Source organism: Cheilinus undulatus, linkage group 9 (assembly GCF_018320785.1).
Source record: "Cheilinus undulatus linkage group 9, ASM1832078v1, whole genome shotgun sequence".
Taxonomy (NCBI): domain Eukaryota; kingdom Metazoa; phylum Chordata; class Actinopteri; order Labriformes; family Labridae; genus Cheilinus; species Cheilinus undulatus.
In genome coordinates, this window is record NC_054873.1 from 43,295,877 (window position 1) to 43,320,316 (window position 24,440).

Consider the following 24,440-nt stretch of genomic DNA (forward strand, 5'->3'; position numbering starts at 1 on the left):
CTTAAAGGGCCTTTTGGGGGCTTTATTGTAAATAATTGCAGCTTTGTATGAGAGCATGTAATTGCACAGCCTGACATCGGGATTGTAATCGTGAGTAATTGTGATGAAAAGATGAACTGTGCAGCACTTTATTTTTGCTAACTATAAACAAAAAATTACCCAATACTGGGTGTTGGACTTCTATTTTGTAACAGTGTTATCAAACAGGTATCAGTAACATTTGGTCTTTACAAATAATATAAATGCTCCTAAATTGAATAAAGTGAATGAAATTTTAAAAATCCCCAATAAGACTAAAAATGTTCAAACAGATTAACTTGTGGTGAATATAAACTAAATTCATATAAACAACATTGTCTTGACTGATTCATTTGATCATATATTGGTATATCTAAGAAACAGATCATGTAATTCATGTTCAAGGCACGCAGTATTGGTTAAATTATCATGCAGCTAAACTCCTGCACACTATCTAAACTGCACCAACACATTAAAGTACCAAAATAGTGTCAACCTATTTGTACTATCTGAACAATGTGAAGGAGATTACTTGCAATGTTTGATGGATTTATTCCGCTCATATCTTAACTGTCTTATCAAATACATGTTCTTGTTTAAAGGTTGCATGTCATACCCCTTTTCCTCCTTTAAACACAATCCTCTATGTCTAAATTAAACATCTGTGAGGGATGTAATCAAAATGAATACTGATCAAGCATCAGAGGTTTTTGACCCTGTATAAATGGCCTTTCTCATTCCCTCCATTTCATCCATGGGGTGTGCAGACATTAATAAAGCTGTGTGCCTCCATGGCTGTGGACAGGGATACCAGGTGAGAGGCAGATATTATCATAATGTTTCACTGTGACTCATATGAGGCACATATTGTGAACAGACCAGCAGATGAAGTGTTTTCACTGAAAGATATGGGAAAATACTGTGAATACGATTGGGATTTAATGTGCAGTTATGTTTTTTAAGTTCCACGTCTTAAATATATGTGCAAAAGGTTTTCTTTTGTGTAATGTCAGTCTAATAGTACATCAGCACTTTTTACAATAGGTCATTCAATTGAAGATGGTTGTACTTTTAAAAATGTAGCATTGAAAAGTATCCGTGTATTGAAATTTATGATAGCCTTTAATCCAGAAATACTTTATAGTAGTTTTCAGGTTTTTAAAACAATTTGCAGGCACTCTAATCTACATTTATTGGGTGTAATGGTATGATTTCATTTTCCTCTTAACATAACATTCATCTTTTGACTGTACTCGAAACACCTAGGCTTTAATGAGCATGAGTCAATGAATCAGTATTACTATGTTCAGGGCATTTTAAATAACCCATACACACATCACCACACAAAGGGCAGAGCAGCTTATTAGTGCAGGTGCAGTGGGCAAGAGAGAACTAGCCAGCCAGTGGCAAAGAGCGCCCCCGACAAACACCACACTCCCATACATACATGAGTGCACTCTCAACCACATTATCCACCTCCAATGACTCTAAAAGCTTCTTTTTCGCCTCATTAAGTCTTCAGTGACACAAAGTAACCACTCCAGACCCTGCATACTCCCACATACACATACACATGCATACAGTTAGGTGTATGTGGTAGAGGAGAAGAGAGGGTAGGACACTCGGAAGCACAGAAAGACGTGTGCACACCAGCTCAGCCACAGCCCCTGGGACGGCTGCTTAGACAGCAGCCCGACATTACTAGTCAAGCGCATCACAGATTTGACTGCAGGCTAACAGACAGGCTGACTGCAGGTTGACTCCTCTGAGCCGTCAGATAAGAGCAACCTCAAGAAACAAAAAAGGGAACTGTGTTTATGTAATGCATCACTCCACACGACCAGGTTCATAAGCTAGAGTTCGCTATTCAGTGTGACATTAGCATGCAGAAGTGAAAAGAAGCTGACTTCATTCAGGGACCTCAAAGAAAATAAAAAAGGTTCTGTTTCAGCTTTTTAAAAAGGAAATATTTAGAGTGAACTGATGCCGACCCTTAGCCAGTTGAAATGTGCCAGAGCAGAGTTTCAAAGTATGTCTCCAACTCCTCGTTTTCAGATCTGTGAAGAGTGTGAATGGGGATGGCTACCTAACTCTATTAGAGTGCATTGATGTAAATAAGTAAGTAAAGCTCATGCTGAGGACACATCATTAGCCACCACACTCCACAGGGAGCACTTAGATCCAGGTGAGTAGCCACTCAATACCTCCAAGGCATTTGTGTGTTCAGTGTGTGTATGAGGTGGGGGGACGATGAAGCATGCAGCTCGAGCAAGAACTGAGGTGAATGAGGAGTTTAAGTGAAGGGTAAAAGTGCAAAGATTTTCTTAAAATGTGTCCAATTCAATACCATCCCTCAGGATTTTTGATTATTCACTCTCGTTCTGAACCATTTCTCTCCTGATTTAAGCTACAGGGTTTTTTCTCCCACATCATGCAATGTGGCTCTTTAACAGCTTGTGTTAAGTTAGAAGAAACAGAAAACTTAATTAATCAGTCTTTGTTTTAAAAGCAAAGGAATGAAATGCTGATGGGCAGGCAGTGAGACAGCAAAGTGCTGCCTTGCTCAGAGTGCGAGCTAAGGAGACAGAAAGGGGGACAAACCTTGCCGACAGGTGGGCTCTTCTACGGGCCATCCAATAGGCAGGTGGGGATGGGGGAGAGCGGAGGAGAAAATGGGCAGGGTTAGTAATAAGTAGTGTGACAGAAGTGCGTGTGGGGGAGGTAAAAAGTTGATTTATGACTGAATAGTGAGACATCATTAGCAGGTGATTTCTCCTTAGAGTTTGTGAAGCTGGTAAAACACCTCTCTTTGCAACTTCCTTTGGCCGCTCACAGAACTGAGACTCCATTTATTTGAATAGCATGAGATGACATGACACCTTTTTTCAAACTTTGGTGATGCATTGATATTAACATGTGGCTGTAAAAGGGAAGTGTGAATGGAAAAAAGCATAAACCAAACAATGAAGGGAAGAGAAAAGTTAAAAGAAGAGAGAAAAGTAAGCCAAAGCTAATAGACAGTGAACAGAGTCCTTGGCAGAACAAAGTAAGAGTTACAGTTAGTGCGCTAATTAAAGATTGGTCTCTGGTTAAAGACCAATAGAAACAAGAAAGAGCATGCTGTGTGAACACACACAGAGCTACTTTGGTGCAGACACACATTTTAAGCATGTTTGTGTGAGAGAGAGAGAGAGAGGGGAAGTCTGCGTGTCTACATGTGTTTGAGGAGCGAGGACTCATGCTGTGAATTCCAGACTGAGGTGATTAGTAAAGCATTAGTGGCTGCATGAAACACTCACAACATGCTGTCAAGGACCTTATTTAGGGATGTTTGCATGTGAATGAATATGTGCATGTGGATATGGGGGGAGGAACCTTTCTTGTATTGTACACCTTTAGATGGAGCATGTCTATTCAGAAGTGAAGCTATAAACATGTCTTCTCTATATTGGTGAGCTACATTAATATGTCTAATAGCTTTAGTTTATAGTTCGCCTTTTTGGTTTGTTTTGCGATTGCATAACTGCAAGAAATATTCAATCTTTCACAGCACACAAACACACAAAAACAAACTAATATGTTCAACAACACACAGAATAAATGTCTTGACCTCACATTATCACAAAGGGAACAAAGACGTTGCTGATGTGCAGTTGCTCAGAAGAAAACAATAAAGTCTGCTGAAATTCACTGTGGCACAGTCCAGAAGGACATTATCATATACACACAAAACAAAAACACATGTCCATTCAATGAGAAAAAGAAGGAAGTGAAGAAGGAAGACAAAACTAAAAAAACCCTTAAACTGCACATACTCTGTGTCGGTAGAACTATGTGAATACCACAGTTTGCTCTGACTAACCTAACCCACTGGAAGTGTTTCTAAAGTGATGCACAGGGGAGCATGGTTCTGAGCAGCTGAGGACAAGAGATCACAAAATCATAGAGAACATGTCCTATCTTGATATTTATAACACATTTTGCATGTATGCAGAGTTGATTCTAAATGGTTTAACTACTAAAAAAGAACAGAATAATGCTTTTTGTCAGGTAAGACCTGCCAAAATAAGGGTGGGCTGCATGGATTCTTAAGTGGGCAACCTGGCAGCCCAGATGTTTAGAGAAATGGACAAGTGTTTAACAACGGTACAGAGTTTATTAAATCAGAGTGAGTCAGATATAATCAAGGAAGGATCTAGGGTCCTCCCCCAGGAAATGTAGAACACTTAATTCTCTAAATTATAGAGAACTTTTATGCAACAATCTGTGGAGGAAGATTATTAAAATCATATAAGGTTGATGAGAAAACAATTGGATTGGATAAGGACGTGTCTGTATGTGTCTTCTAAAATTTAAGACCTCTTAATAGTAAAAAAAAAATCCCTTAAAATAGCCTTAAATTTTACATTTACAATTTAAGACTATGTAAGACTTTTCAAGGATGTGCAGTAATTGTGTTTACCATTGACTGTGTTGTATTTTAAAGTTGCTTTTGGAATCGTTTGTGCATTGTTCCTAACTTGGTTGATCCGCTTTATGCCAGGTTGATGCATTTTGGCAGTGATCTCCACTGAAAATAGACTAGGTGTATATCGAGCACAGCAGAGTGGCATCTCTGGCACATGCAAAGACTGATGAGATACTATACAATAGTATAAACCTTTATTGAGTCCACACTGGTGGAAATGTGAATTTAATGGCAGTTCACAGTAGAGGGAAAAATAATCATTAATATGTAACAAAGCAAAAAGCTCTAGAGCAGGGATCATAAACAACATTTGTTTTTGGGCCAGATGTTGGATTGACAGATGCTGTGGGGCCAGACTTTCAAATGAATTAAATTAACATATTATTGTGTAAGTTTTTGTAATTCCTGCATTTTTTAAGCTCCTACAATGAGATCAGCCTCTACCACCCATACACAAGGAAGCGATTGAGATATTTCAGCCTTTATATTTCTGGGGTTGGCATGTTGTCCATCACTGTTGTTGACATTATTATGCCGTATCCTAAATGAAGAAAAGCATATCCAGGAGACAATTCTTTACTTCTAAATCTTAGGAAAATTGCACTTTTCAAGAGCCTGAAGTGGAACGTTTTCACAAAAAACTGCAGATTTGGTTAGGACTTTAATGATGAGTATTTACTAATGATGGCTGACAGGTGGACGTCTGTAATATGGGTCAAACGTAAGTCATTGCTGATAAAACTGTTTCAATATGGATCATTTTAGGGGTTGAATAATAGCTACAACGAAATAATAGCTGAATAATAGCTACTGCGAAATGAGAACCTTTAGGTGGCCTGATATGGCCCCTGGGCTGTCAGTTGATGATCACTGCTCTAGAGTGTGCTTCGCATGCAGATCACTGCTCAGACAGAGTATGTGAAATTTGAGGGTAAGGGCCCATCATGGTGACGATGGAATAAAGCAAAACATATAACTAGGAGTACAAACTACAAATATGGCTCACACAGGTGATGCCACACAAAAATTATTCTGCTGTTTTCAGAGGCCAGGGACATAAACATGTCGCCAATTGAATCAGAATCAGCTGATTTGGCTAACCCTGACACCTACTGTCAGCTGTCCCTTACAGTGTTACCCCCCTGCCACCTTATCCTGCCTTCTTTTTTTTTCTACATAAACTCTCTTCCCTCTGCTAACCCCCTGAATCTTCTCCTCCCATAAAGATCCCCCCACTTGGTGTGCCCAGCCAGAACCACAAATAAATACTTTCTACATTTTCTCTTCTTCCACTTCTTCGAGCTCTGCCATCTCTTTCCACCTGCTTCGCAGCACGGGGGGGGCTAGAAACACCAAACACACACAGCTCTGTGATTACCCGAGCACACACACACACACACACAGGTGGGATATGCCCCCTGCCCACACATAATATGCAAACACACACTCATAAAACAAAACAACAAATCTGGAAAGGTAGAATTTTTCTTTGCGTCACAAAAACATATTAATGTAAACACACTGACATGCATTATTCACCGTGCACAGACAGCCTCAAACAAGCAGTCACTTGTTAAATTATGCACACTTTTTTCCTTTTAATTACAAAAATTAAACCCACAAATATTGGTATAAGCTGATGAATCATTGTTTGATTTTATCTGTATTTAAATCTACATGTAAATGCATACTGTGATTGCAGGTAGGATTTTTTTCTCACATGCAAATACACAAAAATAATTCTCAGATGAAAAGCATTTACCCGAGGCACAAGCTTTTTACTCTCTCTTTCTCTGCTCAGTGTGTGGGTGATGGACTGAGGCTGTGTTTAGCTCATGTGTGTGTTCAAACAAGTTAAATGGGAACTACACGTAACATTTTTCAGTATTAAGAGCTAGTTTGAACATTTTAGTTTCACAAGTGGTTAGTCCCTGTTGCTCAAGACAATGCTTCATTTGGCAGAATTTTAGTGCATTCTTTGTATTTTAAGGATCTTTTAAATTTAACAGCAAGTCTGTAGCGTCTTTTGATGGGAACATTCAAGCTTGCATTCAGAGAAAACGGCTGGAACTCAATAAGAGCTTTCATCAAATTATGCATTCAAATGTATTAGAAAAAAATGAGAATTAAATATGCAAAGGTCAAACTTTAATCAATGACAGGTTATCCTGAAAATTAATGAACAATCAGTCTACATGAGTTGGCGTTTGCTTATTAGCTCTGTGCACATGATAATAAACTTCCCATTAACAAATTGCTCTACTTCTGCACTTTAAAGCATTTATAAAAGAACCACTCTGAGCCAACTTCTTCAGTAGGGTTGCACCGATACATACACAAGTGTGGCAAATCACGACTGTCTGCTCTGTGAGGAGTGGGTGAAAACAGGAGATAAACAGGCTAAAAGCCACATTAACTGGGGACACCTTGACAAAGACAAAGATCCATACTGCTTTCTAAAGACACAGTTTTGTTAATATTAAGCTCTAGATCAGATGTACAACATTTAAACATCAGTACCAACATCTGCCTTGAATTTTCCTATCTGTAAATCTCTATTTTTTTTTGTTTTTTACACCCTTTTTTCATCAGGATGTACTTATGAAATACTACATTTTATCATCTGTGATCAGGCTCTTTCCTGACAGGTATTTATGGTTTCTGGTCTTGTGTGTTTTGTTTATTTAGTATGCTGTAAGACACTGACCATCAACTGGAGGCCCAGGGGCCACATCAGACCCCCAAAACTTCCCATCCAGCCCCCAGAAACTTGATTAAATTCAGAAGAAAGTGCTGAGGAAAAAATATAGGCTATTGCTGTATTTAGGGTATCTTGTCTTTCTTTCTTTTATGACCCCTACAGATATTTAAAGCTTGAGTATGTAACATTCGATGAGTGTAGAATCAACTCTACTCCCCCTCCCTTCCTGTTCTCCCTGTCTGAGCTCTGTAGCTCCGCCCCTCTTCTCACATACCCCCTCACAAATGTGCATGTCCGCTGAATCAAATACTGACAGTGGCAAAGCTCTAGTGGAGTGATTTTGCTCCACTTTTCCACTGAAATCAGTGGCCGAATCACTTCGTCTCAGCATGAACAAATTCTACCGAACACCACCAGTAACGCCACCATTGTATCAACTTCTCACTGAGCTGAGAGGCGGAAGCGTCCTACAACAGTGGCCAATAGGAAGTGACCTGAGCCTTGATTGGCTGTGAGGACTAGCCTCCTCATTGGCTGGAGTATCGTCCCTTGCTGGTTTTCCTCAAGTGAGGGTGCAGCGCAAGGAGAAGTTGCAGAAGTGTGTTATTCTGTTAGATGGCTTAAATAACAAGACCCTGATGGGTCGGTTGTGTTGTTTTTGTGGGCATAAGACACTAAAAATAAATCACTAACTACAGCTTTAAGTAACCCCAAAAATAAGTGCGATTGAAACTTTTTTTTTTTTTTTACATGGGCTTAATGTTTGATCAGTTTTACAAAAATCAATCAATTCACTGTTAAAGGCTAAAAATAAGATACATTTGGAAAAAAAAGTACAATTATTTATACAAAAATGTTTCCTATATTTCGTTCATTTGATGCGCTGGCCCTCACAGTGTCTGCATAGACACAAGCTGGCCCCTGAACAAATGTAGTTGATGACCCCTGCTGTAAGAGGTAGCAGGTCTTACTATGCCATATGATTCTTTTGTACCATTTTTTTTCAAAATACATCCCCCCCATGCAGACAGTTAATGGTATTCAAGCTAATCTTATTTCCTTATTTTTGCCTATAGGTGAAGTCTTCTTGGGGCGACTGTGGCTCAGTAGAGAGAGGTTGTTGTCTTTTCACTTGGAAGGTTAAGGATTAAATCCCTAGCTCCTGCAGCTGCATATCAATGTATTCCTGAGGAGGATACTTCACTGCTGTGTCAGTGGCATGTGAACATGTACGGCTTTTTATGAATGGCATCAGTTAACAGGGTGTGAATATGGAGTGAATGAGTTACCTATGATATAAAAAGCACTTTGAGTAGAAAGACGACTAGAAAAGAGTTATACACTCTTAGTTACATTTACAGTCATTACAAGGCAACATCTGGTAAACTCTACAACAGCTTCAGAGCCGGAGAATCTACCAATCAAGTGAATCAATTAAGAGGGAACAAGTCTTGATTGTTCATTTCCTTCTGCCCCTCAATGTTTTTGCATGGTTTCCTTTTCCCTACAATCTTGTGTTCCTCTCTCTAACTGTCTTCCTCTCTGCGTCTTGAGCAGGGCATTGACCACATGGTGTTTTAATTAACTTGTTTGCTGTGAGAGAGTCAGAGCTAGGAGGAACACATGCAGAGTGTGACTATACGATGACAGTGGAGCAGAAACCAGGGCTAAAAACCAGAAGGATTGGGTCGTCTCTTTAATGCTTGGTCCTCATTGTGTCCGTGTGTGGTGCTTTCAAAACTCCAGTAAATACAATTTCAGCCTCAAGTTTCAGCTGTCTCTCTACAATCCTTAAAATATGCTCCCACACTGACCAATATTTACACAATATGAAGTGAAAAAAAAACAAAAAACCTTGAAAGTGATTTTTGGGAAAAAATCTTTCATAAGGCGATCATGCAGCTTTTATTTAATGTAAAGATGCATGATGAAAATGCATGATAAGTGGTCCTTAACTGCTTAAAATAACCATATAAGGACGTTAAAATATGAAATATGAGATACCCAGGATTCTGCATATGATCTGTTTTAAATATCACCTTACTGCTGTCTGTTTATGTATATTATATACAGGTGGAGCCGTCACATTTTTGTTGATTGCTCCTCTGTGTGACAAAGATTCCTCTCCAGACTTCTCACTTTGACCCTCTCTTCCTCTATCTGCCTGAATGTTGTCTCTCTTTCTCTTTCTGACAGCATAATTAACAGGGCCGTGGGGTGCACCATATATTACCCATGGAGCAATGTGACAATCATATTACTGTACTCAATAAGCCAATAGGAAAGCGCCTCCTCTCATCTCCTCTCAACAAGTCAAACTGTTAACAAAATGCTAACAGGTTTTTGTGACTGAGGAGCAGCAAAACACAACATGGTCACGGTGAAATGGGAGGCAGTTCTCTCAATATTTAATGTTGTTTTAGATTTTCTTCCTTCTGCACACTTTCAATAACAAACAGACAGGAAGAAAAGCTGAAAGTTAAACTGAAGCCTCAGGGTGTTTCACTGATACATAAGGGAATATCAAAAGTGACACAAGCACTCCTTCCAGTGGTGGATAGATTGAATGTGTGCATGTGTGTGCTGATGAGAAAAGCAGAGACGAAAAACACTTTTCATAGCATGGCCACAGGGTTTGTGGTTAAAAAGATGGAGAAAAGAACAACAAGAGAACACTATGTATCAGCCCTGCTGGTACAAAACAGTAAAAGAGGTCTTGGTATGTAGATATCTACGAAGAAAACACAAAACAGCTAACGGTTGCTGTGCATTAATTTGGAACAGTGTAATGATTTTTTTGACCGGAACTACTTGTGAAGTTCGAATGGTGTCCATATATCAGAAGTTAATGGACACCAGTGGAATTTCCAGAGCCACTCGGAATCGAGGATTCACCAAGACCATAGTAAAATATGAAATAATTGCAGCCTTTTATGTGATTATGTAATAGCAGAGCCTGACAACGTGATAAACTGTGCAGCACTAGTTTGCAGGAGGTCAGAGAATTATTATTTTTATAAATCACTGTGTCAAATTCACAGGTAGCTTTTTACTAAATCTATGTGGGTATATGTGCTGTTTCTCGCCTGGGTCAGTGCTCGTAGTTTTAGACATCTGTAGTGTCAGGTCACTTTAAGTTTCCCACTCAGGGAAACTGTGGACTAAGTGGCTTGTAAAGCTTGGGCCTTTTTTCACATATAAATAATTTGAAACCAAGGTTAAATCAGTACAAAGTCCGTTATCAGACAAGGTTAAGTATTAATGGATTTCACTATGTTATTTAGTGGTTTAATATACCTTACAAAGATAATAAATCTGCAGTCTAAGTTGAGTGTTAAAGGAGATGATTTTGTTGGCTTTGAAAAACCAGCCACAAAATCCTTTTTTTTTTCCTCGCTGTGCATGAATAAAATATGTATGAACAGTTTCCCACTAAATACCATATTTCTCCCTAGATTTCATCCCTTCAGTCTTGGGGTGATGGTGGGTATCAGGGAACGAAGAGTAACAGAACGAAGTGGGCAAGCTCTTAAAAATGATCTGCCTCGATTTCATAATTAATCTGTGCAAGGTTTTTACACAATTACCATGTTAATTAACCCAAAACTGCCACCACTGTGTGGGGCTGCATGCATGTGAGTATGAGACTGACTGATTGTATGGGGGTTGGGGGAGAGAGACAGAGGCAGAAAAGGGTGAGTTATCCTTCATGAAAAGAAGATTGTCGGTGACAATGGGAGAAAGTGGCGGAGAAACTAGCAGGACTGTCAGGGTGGAGGTACGGAGGAGAGATGCAAGAAGAGGAGGGAGATCAAAGATGACTGGAAGTTGAGAAAAAGGAGGATTGGAGGCACACAGGAAGAAAAGAGAGAGAATAAAGGTGAGTTGTTTCAGTTCTGTGGCGGAGAATGAAGAGGAAGGACAGAGAGAAACAGGAGGTATAAGACAGTAGAAACCTGACTTAGTGTGTGTTCTTTCATGTGTGGGAGTGTTTGTCCCTATGTTGGTCCATCTTTGATTGTGTGTGGGAGACAAAGAGTGTTCGACTCCATGTGTGTATTGTTTGTGTGAGTGGTTGTGAGTGTGTATGGTCCACAGGGGAGGCAGTAAAAGTTACTCCACCTGTACTTCTCTTCTAACTCTCTCCTCTAACGTCTCCAGACATTACCAGGCAATTCAGAGCGATGTCAGCACACACACATGCTGTATCTACCTTAGCTTCAAGAGAGAACAAACACACACACGCGATGGAGTACACAAGTGATTCTGGGATTGCCTGTCAGGTCTGGCGCAGGGCAGAAGGTAGGGGGTGCAGAGCATTTGTTCCCCAGAACAACTCACAGGTCCACCTCGTTAATCTCCATGACGACAGAGATGCTAAGGCAGCAAATTAGTAGCAAGCAGAGAAAACTGTCACAAGGGAAGCTCATAAAAGAACAGACTCCAAACTACAGAGCTAGTTTTTAAGTTAGACACAAGTTTTTGGTTGAAAGCAAACACAGAGATGCACGACAACTAGAGATGATGCTCTTACCAACACTTCTTACAAACCTTTTTTTTTTAGCATCAAACAGGAGATAATGGGACTAAATGTTAAAGATAACCACGCCACAACCAGTGCATTTACATGCTAAATTAAAAAAGCTAGTGTTACCTCGCTCAGGGTATTTAATATAAAAACTGACCTGGTCGCTGAAAACACGCACAACAGGAGAATAAATTATTAACAGGAGGATATCTGCCTCCGCTTTGGTAGATGGCAATATGCCCCCTTTCAGCTAGTCACTATTAGACCTTCTTCCTGTTGAACTTGCTAACAAGTTAGCAAGCAGTAAATTGGTTGGATGCTAATAGGTCAAAGCAGACACATTTTTACAGCTCTGTACATTTTTTGCATACTCCATACTTGACTTCTGGCACAAACACAATCCTCTATCTTACAGTAATATCTGATGTCTATCTTACATTTAAACTGACGTGCAAGTGCAAAACATGCATTGCATGAAAATAAATGGTGGAGGGAAGTAGAGAACAAGATGGAGATCACATTTAAGTAATATATCATCTGTCATAATCTGAGGTTCAAAATAATCCACACAGAGTACAAAAAATGAAAGTTTAGCACTGATGCAGAAACTGACGCAACTCTGCAAGTTCCTGAAATGACCGAAAAACTATCCCAGAAACATTTCAGAATAAAAGCATCGAGTGAAAATGCAGCTAGTCTCACCACATAAACAAAAGGATTGGGCTTTTACTTTGAAAAACACACCAGGAAAGTGCTGTACCTTCTATATCAGCCTAAATTTTGAAAGAATACACACAAGGTAGTCCAGAGAGAGATGGCTGTAGCTCTCAGTGGTGGTAACTTTCTGCAGGTCTGGTTTTATGAATGAACACTCTTTGGATTCAGACAGAACTACGTTCACTCTCTCATTCACTTTTTTTTTTTTTGGGGGGGGCATTTTGATTAGCGGTCCTTCATACTGGCCGGTTCTGGTTCCCAAAACTAATTTTGAACCAAAACCAGAGAGTAATTAGTTCGGAACCTGAAAAGTTGGTTCTCAGCTGGAATCAAACAACAGTCGGTTCCTCCTCCCGAACCAGGATATTATCAGTGGGCCAGTGGGATATTTTAGGTTGTGAAGACAAGTGGAAAACAGAGAAAAAAGTAGTCTGCTAAGGAGACAACGTATTTGGTTGCAATAGGGGCATTGACAGAATTCCAGGTGAAGCTGGAGAGGAGTACAAGGAGGGAATGTTACAGGCCGAATTTGCAGAAGAGATGGCAAAGGCTGGGTCCACCGAACGCCAGACTAAATAATTATTAAAATTATTAAACTCAAGAAACTGAAGAAGTAATACCAGGACAGCAAGACAGCCAGAAAGCACCAAGGTTCTGAGACTCCAGAATGGAGCCGGAACCAGAACCAGAACTGTGTCCATCTGAAAGCACTATGTGACCTGACTTGTGAGGATCTGTTTGACCCTTACAAGGGACTTGTGGCTTTCCTGTTTTCTTTACATGATCAAGTTTAGTTGAGTTTTTATCATGTATTTAGAAACAAGGAAGACATGTTGGCTAAACAAGCTCAATAACTTACAAAAGACTTAACTTCATAAACTATAATTTTGAATGGGAATGCTCTGCAGAGAAACTGATCATCAATATTAACAATGTGCCTGTCCACCACATCATTGCCTGCTAAGAGTGTGTTTTGTTTTTTGATCTGCATGCTATAACATGCTATTCTTATCAAGTCCACGCTTTAAAGAGTGGCACTATAAGCTAAGAAGACTCACATGTTTTATGATGGTGTATTTTGTGTAAAACAGAGAGGCAGAAAACGCACAACTATCAGCCCAGTAGACAAAAACGGTTGTTTTTGTCACCTCAGTCTCACAAAGTCTCACACTGTTAATACACTCTTGTGTCTCTAGGTGTGTTGCTCTAGAAATATGTGCTAGCAAAACAGTTTGCCAGAGTCATCAATATGCAGCAACAGTCACAACCTCACACATTTATTCACACAAACACGAGAAACAATCAGGATTCAAACACAAAAGGAGATGAAGAGCAGTGCCTCACTTACCGATCATGTGATTAGCAACGTGAATCTGGATCTCCCTTTCCGTCTCAAATGTCATTTGGCATTTAATACACTGGTAGGTCTTTTTCTGTAAAATGAAATTAAAAGAAAAAATAAAGCCATTGTTTTTTGTGTTAGAAATAGCTTGATAAGAACTGAAAATGCACAAAATTAGCTCAATTAATAACTAGAAAGAAAACATTAAATCCCTTTTAAATCACAGGAAAAATATTTGAGCAGTTTACCCTCAAGCTCAAAGTTTTTGCATTGACAGACAGTAAAATAATTAAGTGAAATAGAAGAGGGAAAAGTATTTTTATCACTTGGGTCTAAATATTCAGGACATGTGATCCCTAGTCTCCCACAAATCAAGCAAGAATAAAAAGTCCAAAAGTCCAAGTCTTAAGAGGTTATGTGAAAGACAGAAGGTGTATGAAGGTGCAAACACATGCACACGCACACATTTAAGAGCTCTGCAGAGAAAGACAGAAATTAATAAGGTAGGGAGTGAAGAGGAAAAAGATTAAGGGAAGAAGCAATGAAACAGAAACAGAAGGAAGGAGAGTGGAAGAAAAGAATGCAAAAAGGAGAGAAAGAGACATGGAAACAAGGACGAGAGACACAGAAACAAAGAGAGAGAGGAGAGGAGGCTCTGCTTATCCATTCATGGCACACAGCGATCACTCATGCACAAACACATACAAAATACACAAAGGCCCCACTTCCACTATCTCTCCAGCCTGCTAGACTGAGTACACATACACAACCACAGAAATCCTACTTTGTCTGCTTTGTGCTGTTAGACTAAGCAGAAACAAAGGTGCAGGTAAGACAGAGAGGCTCCCTTGGAACAGCCTCTAACACACAGATACGCTCACTTGCCAGTACACACTCTCACACACATAGACAGACACGCCGCAAGTCCCGGGGAGGCTGACTGTCAATATCAAGTAGAGCGAACAGCTCCCACAATGCCTCAGCACGCCCCAGCCGCAGGACCCAGTGGGGCTCAGCTGACACACACCGACATACACACGAGCACACGTTAGCGAGCTACAGAGGCATCAGGACACACACTTCATACTCACTCACAACTCATGAAAACATACACTTCAGCAGGATTTGTGACTCTCCTTCAAATATCTCTACTAGCTAAATGCAGTTTTTCATATTAAAGTATGTTTTAAAGCTCATAATGTGCAGCAAGGTTATTATAGTTAAATGAAACCAAAGAAAAAAAGTAAAATGTAAAAGTCATGGTAGCTTAACTGAAAACAAAACTTAAAATGAGGCTTTGCATGAAATGAAAATCAGCTAAAAGTGTATTGTGTACTTATCCACCTTATTCCTGGAGGGTCTACTGCACTAACTTCTGGTATAGTAACGATAATAGAAAAACGTGGTTCTACCAAAAGCTTACAGAGGAAACTAAACACCAGTGGTGGTTGTTTTGAAAGGAATAAATTTTCTAACAATCAGCTCAATTTAATTATAAGCCAAAAGTTATGTCATTTTATTTTCTCTGGCACCTGCTGCTCTGTTTATTGGTGCACTAATAACTTTTAAAAGTTAAACATGTTGTCTTTAACAACTGTATTTTAAACATACTGTTCCCTGTCTTAATTCATCAGGGAATTTGAATTTACCAAACTAAGGAGCTGACCAAGTGAACCATGGATATAAATAAAGTTTACACAGTTAAAGAGAGACTAATTAAAAAAATAAAAACTTCAGAATTTGCGAAAAGCTCCACATGAAAGTCAAGTGGGTAGCCCTTCTCTCCTGATTGTTCAGTTTGGCCAGGTGACCAGCTCTTTTGGAGCTCTTCTGCCAAACTTCTTCCATTTGAAAATTAAGGAGGCCACTGTGCTCTTAGCAACCTTCAGTGCAGCAAAAATTTTTTGTATCCTTCCCTGGATCTGTGCCTGTCAACAATCATGTCTCTGAGCTCTTCAGGCAGTTCCTTTGACCTCATGGTTTGGCCTTCTATAGAGAAGTGGACGCCTTTAAAATCCAAATTTACCACACCTGGACTTTCTACAAGGTGTAGAAATATCTCAGCATAGACTGGAAAAAATGAGAGGCACCTGAGCTAAGTTTCAAGTGTTTTTGCAAAGGGTCTGAATGCTTATGTCAATTTCATAATTCAGGTTTATATATATATTTTTTTTTTTTTCAGAATTTTGCAAAAAAATTCTAAAACTCTTTTTTTACTTTGTCACTATTGGGTACTGAGTTGAGATTAATGAGAATAAAAACAATTTCTTTCAATCGTAGCATCAGGCTGCAACATAACAAAATGGAAAAGTAGAGGGTGTCTGAATACTTTCCAAATCCATAATACTAATGATAACCTCATTAAAGTATACGTTGGACCACCCACCCAACCCTCTCCACAGCCACCCAAGCCTGTGGAGTGTTAAATGGCTGGATTTGATTGGTCTAGACTTCAAAGAGTGGTAGGTTTAAGTCTTGGGTTGTATTCAAATATCAACTTTAAAAAAAAAAATTTGAAATATGCTTAAATTTTTATGCTAACTTTTTGGGTCTCGACCCTGAAGTGTCCCATACTATTGAAAAAAAAAACTCTAATTGATACAAATTAAACTAATACAAAGCAGTTCCACAAAAGAATGAAAAATGAAGATGAAATAAAATTAAAATAAAAAATCCCAAACTATTAGAGCCTTGGTGATCAGCTTCACTATCCTTACTGCAGCCTCAAGTTGTTTTTTTTCTTTTAACTTACACAAGCAAAGTCGAAGTATCAATAACACATGAGTACATGTTTTTCCACATCAACTCAGCTTACTAAACTTCCCTCGGCCAAAAGTGATGCCAAGCCAAATACATTTTTAGAAAAGCCTTCAGCTACTCAGTCCATCCTGTCTCACCTTAGGTGCAGGTGAAGCCTCAGCTTTCTTTCCTGCTGCGCTGGTTTCAGGGCTGACCTCAGGGTGATCCGCCTGAACATGGCTCTCCAAATCCTCCAGGCTTTCAAACTTCACCCCACACTCTGGACACCTCAGCCCGACCAGGGCCTTCTCTCCCTGCGTGTCCCCAGGCGTGGCAGCTCCTCCCTGGCTGGGGCTTTGGCCGTTTGTGCCCCTGATTTGATTGAGCATTTTAAGTTGGTTAAATATGAAAAAAAATAACATTTACCAAGTTATAATGCTCCAAATAGACAACTCCACATGTACTGTAAAAGTATGAGAAAATGTGCATTCTTTTTCATGAATGAATTATCTGCAGAAATGTGTTTGGGACCAAAAGATGCTTTCATACCACATATCAAGAGATTACAGAGATTAGAGCCCCTATCTACAGCAGTCAGCACTAATGTCCTTAAAGCTCTTAAAAATAGCACAGAAAATTACATCAACATATAAACAATCAAGTAAGTTCTGAAAATAATGTTTTCTTAATTGTCAGTTTGTCTCAGCTTATCTCACTAATTCATGGCAGCTGGCGTTTTTACCCAGCTCACAATTTCAGGAAGAATCACCGATTTATATTCCCATATAAAGCTTGACACAATAAAAAGTTCTTTACCAGATAATTCAGCGTGATTGTGTTAAGGAGCAAACAACTTCTTGGGATTATCATGTTCTAGGTGCTGTCTGCATGATGCTCCTCACCTGCTCATGCAGCTGGCACAGAGGCCATAAGGCAGGCCGTTGACATCCAGTTTCACCAGCTCCCCTTTGTTCTTGAACTCCTTTAGGCAGAAAGCGCATTTATAAAGCTTATGATGCTGCAGCTGCCCATTAGGGGACGATGAAGCAGAGCCATTGCCTCCTCCTCCTCCCACATTGTTCCCACTGCCTCCACCAGCTCCTCCCAGTCCAGAACCAGTGGAGAGCTTCTGCATGTGGAAGGTGCCGTGGATCTTCAGCTCCAGCGTGGAGGTGACAGTCTGCATGCAGACGACGCAGCGGAAGCCGGTGAGCGAGTTGCGGAGGTCAGGGTGCATCTGGCAGTGCTCTATAAACTCCTCCTCACTCTGCAGTGGCATCTTACAGATTCGACATGTTCCCGTGTCCAGGCTTTTACTGTGGGTCACCTGCAGAAGGATGAACACACAGAATAATTAAACATCATAAGACATAAGGTGTAATTATTAGAGCACTTGATTTTGCAAAGAATGAAACAAACATACATTAGAATCAGTATGGTGCTGAGATAATCTATTATGAACTTGATTGTGATACTAGAGCATTTTAATAAACAGCAAGATTTCAGCCGGAAGTACCAGCTGTTGCCTTGTCATAGTCTTTTATATAAAAATAAACATACAGGTGATGCTGTTGTATTAACTGACTGTAGTTGCCTAACACAATACTTTTTTTTGAATATGCAAACATTTTTCATGTAGTGCAGAGCAGCACAAATTGCCTCTCCAAGGACAAATTAACAATCAAAGCAGCTAAAGAAGTTCCAGGATCAAAAGACAGGTAGGCAAACAAAAAAGTAACACAAAAGAAAAACAAAACCTGATGGCTGTGTTGTTATACCTTTGAGGGTACACTCTCACTTTGTTCCCTACATATAAAGCTCCAAACTACATGTTGAAACACGCTCATAGAAACAGTAAATGTATAACAGTACCTTGTGCTCAGTGAGGGTTAGCAGAGAGGGGAAACGCTCGCCACATATCGGACACATGTAGTGTTTGGCAGGGCCACGATGCGTCTGAGCATGCTCACGAAGGCCGTTTTCAGAGAAGAAGGTTCTGGAGCACACGTTGCACTTGTGGTTCCCTTTGATGAAGTCTGCCTTCTTCTTTCGAGAACCTAGAATATAAAGATGTGTTCATTATCATTAACATATCATTATGTCATTATGTATTAGGATATGGTGCAGGAGTTTGGGGTTACTGTAGTTGACCTTGATATGAGGCACAAAAGAGATATTTGCTGCTTTCTAGGTGTGCATAAAATGCCCCAAACTTTTATTAAATGGTGGTATGGGTAAAGAACTATGTGAAGACAGAAACATGGGTAACACGGTGCAGCTGTGGAATAGACTGATCAATATGCCAGACAGGAGACTAACACAACAAATCTTTACCAGGATATATCTACTTATTATCCTAGGATAGAGAACTAGCAGAAAAATTGGAAAGGGAAGGTCTCCAACATACAGTAGCATTATGAAAGTATTCATTTCACAATTAATGCAAATTTATGAAAAATGAAAAATAAAATCTTGCATTGACATATCATCTTGGACTCTTCCCTAAAACTCTAAATGAATGAAGGACTTTCATGTGTTTAGCACTAAGGAGAGGCTTCTGTCTAGACACTCTGCCATAAAGCCCAAATGAGTAGAGGGCAGCAGTGATGGCCAACTGTCTGGAACTTTGTCCCATCTCCACAGAGGATCTCTGGAGCTCAGTCAGAGTGAGCATTGGGCTCTTGGTCACCTCTCCAACTGATGCCTTTTTCCCCCAGTTGCTCAGTTTGCAAGGTGATCAGCTCTTGGAAGAGTCCTGGTTGTGCCAAACTTCTTCAATTTGAGAATTATGGAGACCACTGTGCTCCTGGGAACCTTCAGTGCAGCAGAAAAAATCAGTAGCCTTCACAGATCTGTGTCTTACAGCAAACCTGTTTCTGATCTCTGTAAGCAGTTCCTTTGACCTCATGGCTTGGTCTTTGCTGGGTTATGTATTGTCAGCTGTGAGGCTAATTGTTTTTGCAATGGGTCTGGATACTTAAATCAAAGTGATAACTATTTTGTTTTACTTTCAATAAATTTGCAGAACTTTTCACTTTGTCATTGTGGGGTACTGAGTGTAGATTAAGGAGATTTTTATTTTTTCCCCAACTGTAGCATCAGACTACAACATTAACAAGATTGACTAAAGTAAAGGGGGTCTAAACACTTTCTGAATGCACTGTATATATAGAAACCAACTACAATGTAGTGTCAGCCAAATTTAAGCCAGAATTTTTTAAAAGTTCAATCACATATAGTCTCAAGAATTTTTCTGTAAGCAAAATTAAGAACCTTTAGAAAATCTAATGTAAGACATGTGTCTGTGCTCAGCTGAGATGTGCTATCTTTCATCCTACGCCGGAAATAGATCACTTCCACTCAGCTTTTGAGCAGGAGCGAAGTGTGTTTTGTGTGACTTGGGTGACATTGAAAATGAAATGCACTTTTTATTTTATCAACTTAAGCTTCTGTTTGCACGCAAAGTGTTTCAGCTCACTCGAACTGTGTCGAATGCCTTCCAACAGCACAATAGGGCACTTTATGTTTGACTTATCAAAACTTTAACGCAGGGGAAGTTCTTATATCCAGTGAGTAACATCATTATTCTTATTTGTTCTGTATTTTAGTGTCTTATAGGTGTGTGAGGGCTGGGCATCTCTTTTGCTGCATGGCACATTGAATTAATAATAAATTAACGGAACTGAACTATCAATAGAGTTATTCCTTAATGATACAGGGTGAAAGCCTGATTTATGCTTCTGCATCGAATCTATGATATAGCAAAAAACATTTGCTCGTGCAACCCTGAAACCTACACATATACCCAACATGCACCTACTTAAAAATGTACCTATGAATTGAAGTGATGCAGTCTGCAAGCACTGTAACTGGTCCATAGGCTAATGCCACTGACTACCAGTCTCCAGGCATACTGTGAGAGTGAGCTAAATGGCTGCAGAAGGTGATGCAACTACTTTTTGTGCATTTCCTCATCCATATGTCTCTCTCAGTGGCCCAACGAGAGCAAAACAAGTCCCCAGTCCTCTGCCTCAGCTGATTTAGAATTTCAATTTCTCCCATGTCTCCTCTCTTTTCTTCTTTGTAATTCCTATGCAATTCTGTTGCCATGGTCTTCTGTGCACAGAGAAGCAGGAAATGTGATGGCAAGACCAGGAACTGGCATTAAAATCACTTTTCTGACTAGCGTTTGGGCAGAGTATCACATGGCACACCAACACAGAAGTATGTACTGCTGACATTGGTCACTTTGGTGTAGATTTGATGAATAAACATAAACCAGGTTTAAGAAATAAAAGATACTTCTTAAAGTTATGGCAATTTTTTTTTAACTTAACAAGTCTTACCCGCATCATCTTCTCCTGGTCGGATGTTGTGGTCACGCAGCCGGTGGTTCTGAAGCAGCGACTCCATGGTGTAAGCAGCCCCACAGATATCACAAGCATACATGGGCTCTGAGTTGTCCAGCTCCTCCTCACCTCCACTTGCTTCATGGCTGTTGGCTGTCTCTCCCCCCTGGCTGGCTCCTCCTCCTACAACTCCACCCTTCAGCAACATATTCTGCAGATCAGCTTGTTCAGCTGCTGCCACTGTTGCTCTGTCAATGCCCCCTCCACCTCCACTGCCACCACTTCCTCCTCGCTTGGAGGACGAGGCCAGCCCATTGGGCGTCCCGTTCTGACTCCCACTGCTCCCTGTGCCACCTCCATTGCCAGTGATGTTGCCTCCATCGAAGATGCAGTGCTTCTCTCTCAGGTGTCTCTCCAGCAGTGAGATTGCATGGAAAGCTTTGCCACAGAAGCGACATGTGAACTTCTTGCTGTGTGTGGTGATATGGCACTGGAGCTCCACCTCTGTTCCAAACGTCTCTCCACAGAAGATGCACTTTCGGGGCTTGAGTCCTGCTAGAAATATGTTGAGATGAGATGATGAGAAATGCAGATTCAAGCTTTCTCCCTGGCCCACAAAACTGCTTTCATAGTTACACTCTACAAACTCAATAATATCCAGTGATATTTCTTTTTGTGGATTGAATTTCTATGGTAGAACTTTTTTTCTTGGATGTGTCGTATTATTTTTCACTCAATAAACACCACAATCACTACATTGTTTTTTATAGCCAGAAAAGGTGTACTATACCTGCTCCTAGCCCCCCTGGGAGGCCTGACCTCTGGCCCAGGTGATTATGCTTTACATGGAGCTGAAGATCCGCCTCCTTCCTGAAGTCCCAGGAACACGCTGTGCAACGAAACAGCTTCTTTTCATTGCTGTGTTTCACTGCTAAATGTACCTGAACATGGAAGGGGGGGAAAGGAAACACACAAAGAAGGGTTATTTTTAATTGCTTTAGCTCTGTATTCATTTTACAAATCATACAAAACAAACATTTAAAAAAAAGGAGCTTCATCATGTACCTGTATGGAGACTTTGGAGTCAAAGACCTCCTGGCAGAGTGTGCAGTGGTACAGGACGAATGTGTGCATATCCAGCAGGTGTTTTTGTAGGTCATCCACTGAGGAGAACTGCTTATCGCAGCTCTCACACACATACTGGGTCGACGTGGTGGTATAATGCACTGTTAAGTGTTGGAGCCAGGCCTCCTGGGATTCAAAGTCCTCCTTGTTGCACTGGGGACAGGACTGGCGCCTTAACAGCATCTCAAGGTGGGACTTTAGGTGAGCCTGGAAACCTTCAAAGCTGGAAAAACGCATGTCACATTGGTTGCAAGGATAGTCCCCGTTGCTCCCCATGGAGGGGGTGGAGTCCCCTCCAAGTCTGTGGCGTTTCGGGGAGGAGATCTCTACATCAGAGGAAGCGGGGCTGAGGTCTGCAACCTTTGCCTGACGTTTGTTGTTGGCCAATGGGATGTTCTTGTGGTTCTCCTTTATGTGCTTCGTGAGCTTGAGGAGTGAGCCGAAGATAGGAGAATTGGTGCAGTAAGGGCAGGAGTAAACCTGTGCATGGACAATAACTCTTTACTTTTAAAAGATTAGTTTACATTTACAACCCATTATTTTGTTAATGGAGACCAAAAGAGAAAGCGAAAAAGGTACAGACAAGAAGAAAATAGAACACAGTTCATGAACAACAGTCACTGTCTCCTCACTAGATACAACAAACTTGTAATTGAAGTACAACAGGCTGAAAACATGAGAAAGGAAGGTGTCACTAACAAAATGTGCTAAAACTGAAGACAAAGGACACTGTGATCAAGAATTGAAAAATCTGAGACCAGCAGTTACCTGCAGTAGGTAAAACGTAATTAATCACAGACAGAGCTCATTAAGTTACTCATATAGTAAATGAACAAGCACCTTTAATTTGAATATACATGAGCAATATGCTCTGTTTAACACCACACAGAGTATAGGAATACACCTAATTAACAAGGAAGCAGCTCTTAGCCTATTAATTCAATTAAATATGCATAGACCGGCAGATTATCTCAGTTTTATATTAAAGCAATAATATGAAGAAATACAGTCTGGTGCATTTGCAAAGATATACTTGCTGTTTCACTTTGCATTTGGCTATGCGTTGGGTTGTGCCATGAGTGTTGTTGTAAATATACTTGACTGAGTTTTGGCCTCATACAAACGTATGTGTGGGATGTTAACTTCAACAAAGAGACACTCAACAAGGTTGTGTTACTATTAAGTTAATTCTGAGATTAGATCTATCATAATATAAATAATCAATGGTAACATCAGATCAGCACTTTGCACTTTGTTTCTCAAAAACTGTCCTCTATGCATGGGTGAATCGGTCATGGTGTGGCAGATTAATTAGTGATCATGTTAAATGGTGACTTGCAGCCAACTGCATCAGTAGATCTGATTGTTACAGCAGCTGATGAGAATGAGTCTCTGAGAATGACCCATAGTTTTTGTTATTATGTCAAAATATGCTATCAGATTTATGTTTCATGAAGGACTAATTCAATAAAAAAAACAGTTACAGACACACTCCATTCAGAGACACAACATTTTACAGTCACTTTACGAATTGTTGCACCAATATTAATTTGATTGTTTTTACAGCTTGAACCGACACAGTCTGGCTGCAGACTTTACATCTCTGTTCATCTGAGACTCTTTCAGAACAGAACTGCTCTAATTTTTTTTGTTTTTATTCAACTTTGTTCATTAACAAAGCCTGTCAGTTACATTGATGAAATACCCCCAATGAAAACACTACAGACTGAGCAACATTTTATAAATAAAACAGGAAACGATCAGCGGCCTTATCTGGGATTAAATTATGTTTAGACTCGTTTTAAATGTAGTTACATGAAAGGTACTTTGTTTTAGCTTTGTTAGCTTTAGCTAAAGCTAACATAGTTATGTAATTACGTAACTAACTTTATTACCTAAGCCAATGCAGCTGTTACCTTTAGCAACATAAGCTTTAACAAACTTAGTTAAAGCTAACGTGGCTTCATAGAGAACATAGCAGCGTAAATTACATAGCCACTCTGTGAACTCAGCTTTGGCTACGTTAGCTATGTTAGCTATAATATCTAAATAGCTTATGCAGTTAACTGGACCATGTAAGCTAAGCTTACTGTTTTATAATCCTTTCATGGAGGACAAGCTTTTTTTTCCTGTAAACAGACTGTTTAATCGGATTTACGTATTTAAAGTCTTGTAATCATGTTTTGCAGGTCAGGTATTAAACTTTTAACTACTTTAAACTTTTGGTAACTTTTGGTATCCTACCCCGTACCTTACCCTAACCCTAAACAGAAGTTTAATCCAATCTGATTTTGAAAGTTTACATGTGTATTTCCGTTCTGAAAGAAGCAGCCTCCCAGATGAACAGCCTGAGTGTGGCCATCAGAGAGGTATGGTCTACAGCCAAACCCCCCTGGCTTGAAAATTTACTTATACAACTGAATATCTCTGTTTCCAGCTAGTTAAACAGACAT

The 24,440-nt window shown here is 39.9% G+C and overlaps 1 protein-coding gene across 5 annotated transcripts in view; it reads right to left on the reverse strand.

Moving 5' to 3' along the window:
* Window positions 1–24,440, reverse strand: part of znf423 (zinc finger protein 423) — a 258,994-nt gene that overhangs the window by 121,890 nt on the left and 112,664 nt on the right. For 2 of the 5 annotated variants that reach the window (XM_041795670.1, XM_041795667.1), the window contains exons 12-19: window positions 21,928–22,467; window positions 21,653–21,803; window positions 20,860–21,417; window positions 18,386–18,570; window positions 17,416–17,840; window positions 16,672–16,885; window positions 13,781–13,865; window positions 2,620–2,640 (exon numbers count right to left, since the gene is read on the reverse strand). In XM_041795670.1, the coding sequence (XP_041651604.1) occupies window positions 2,620–2,640; window positions 13,781–13,865; window positions 16,672–16,885; window positions 17,416–17,840; window positions 18,386–18,570; window positions 20,860–21,417; window positions 21,653–21,803; window positions 21,928–22,467 (2,179 nt within the window). The remainder of the gene's footprint in view (window positions 1–2,619; window positions 2,641–13,780; window positions 13,866–16,671; window positions 16,886–17,415; window positions 17,841–18,385; window positions 18,571–20,859; window positions 21,418–21,652; window positions 21,804–21,927; window positions 22,468–24,440) is intronic. The other 3 variants (XM_041795671.1, XM_041795668.1, XM_041795669.1) reach the window with 3 other exon arrangements.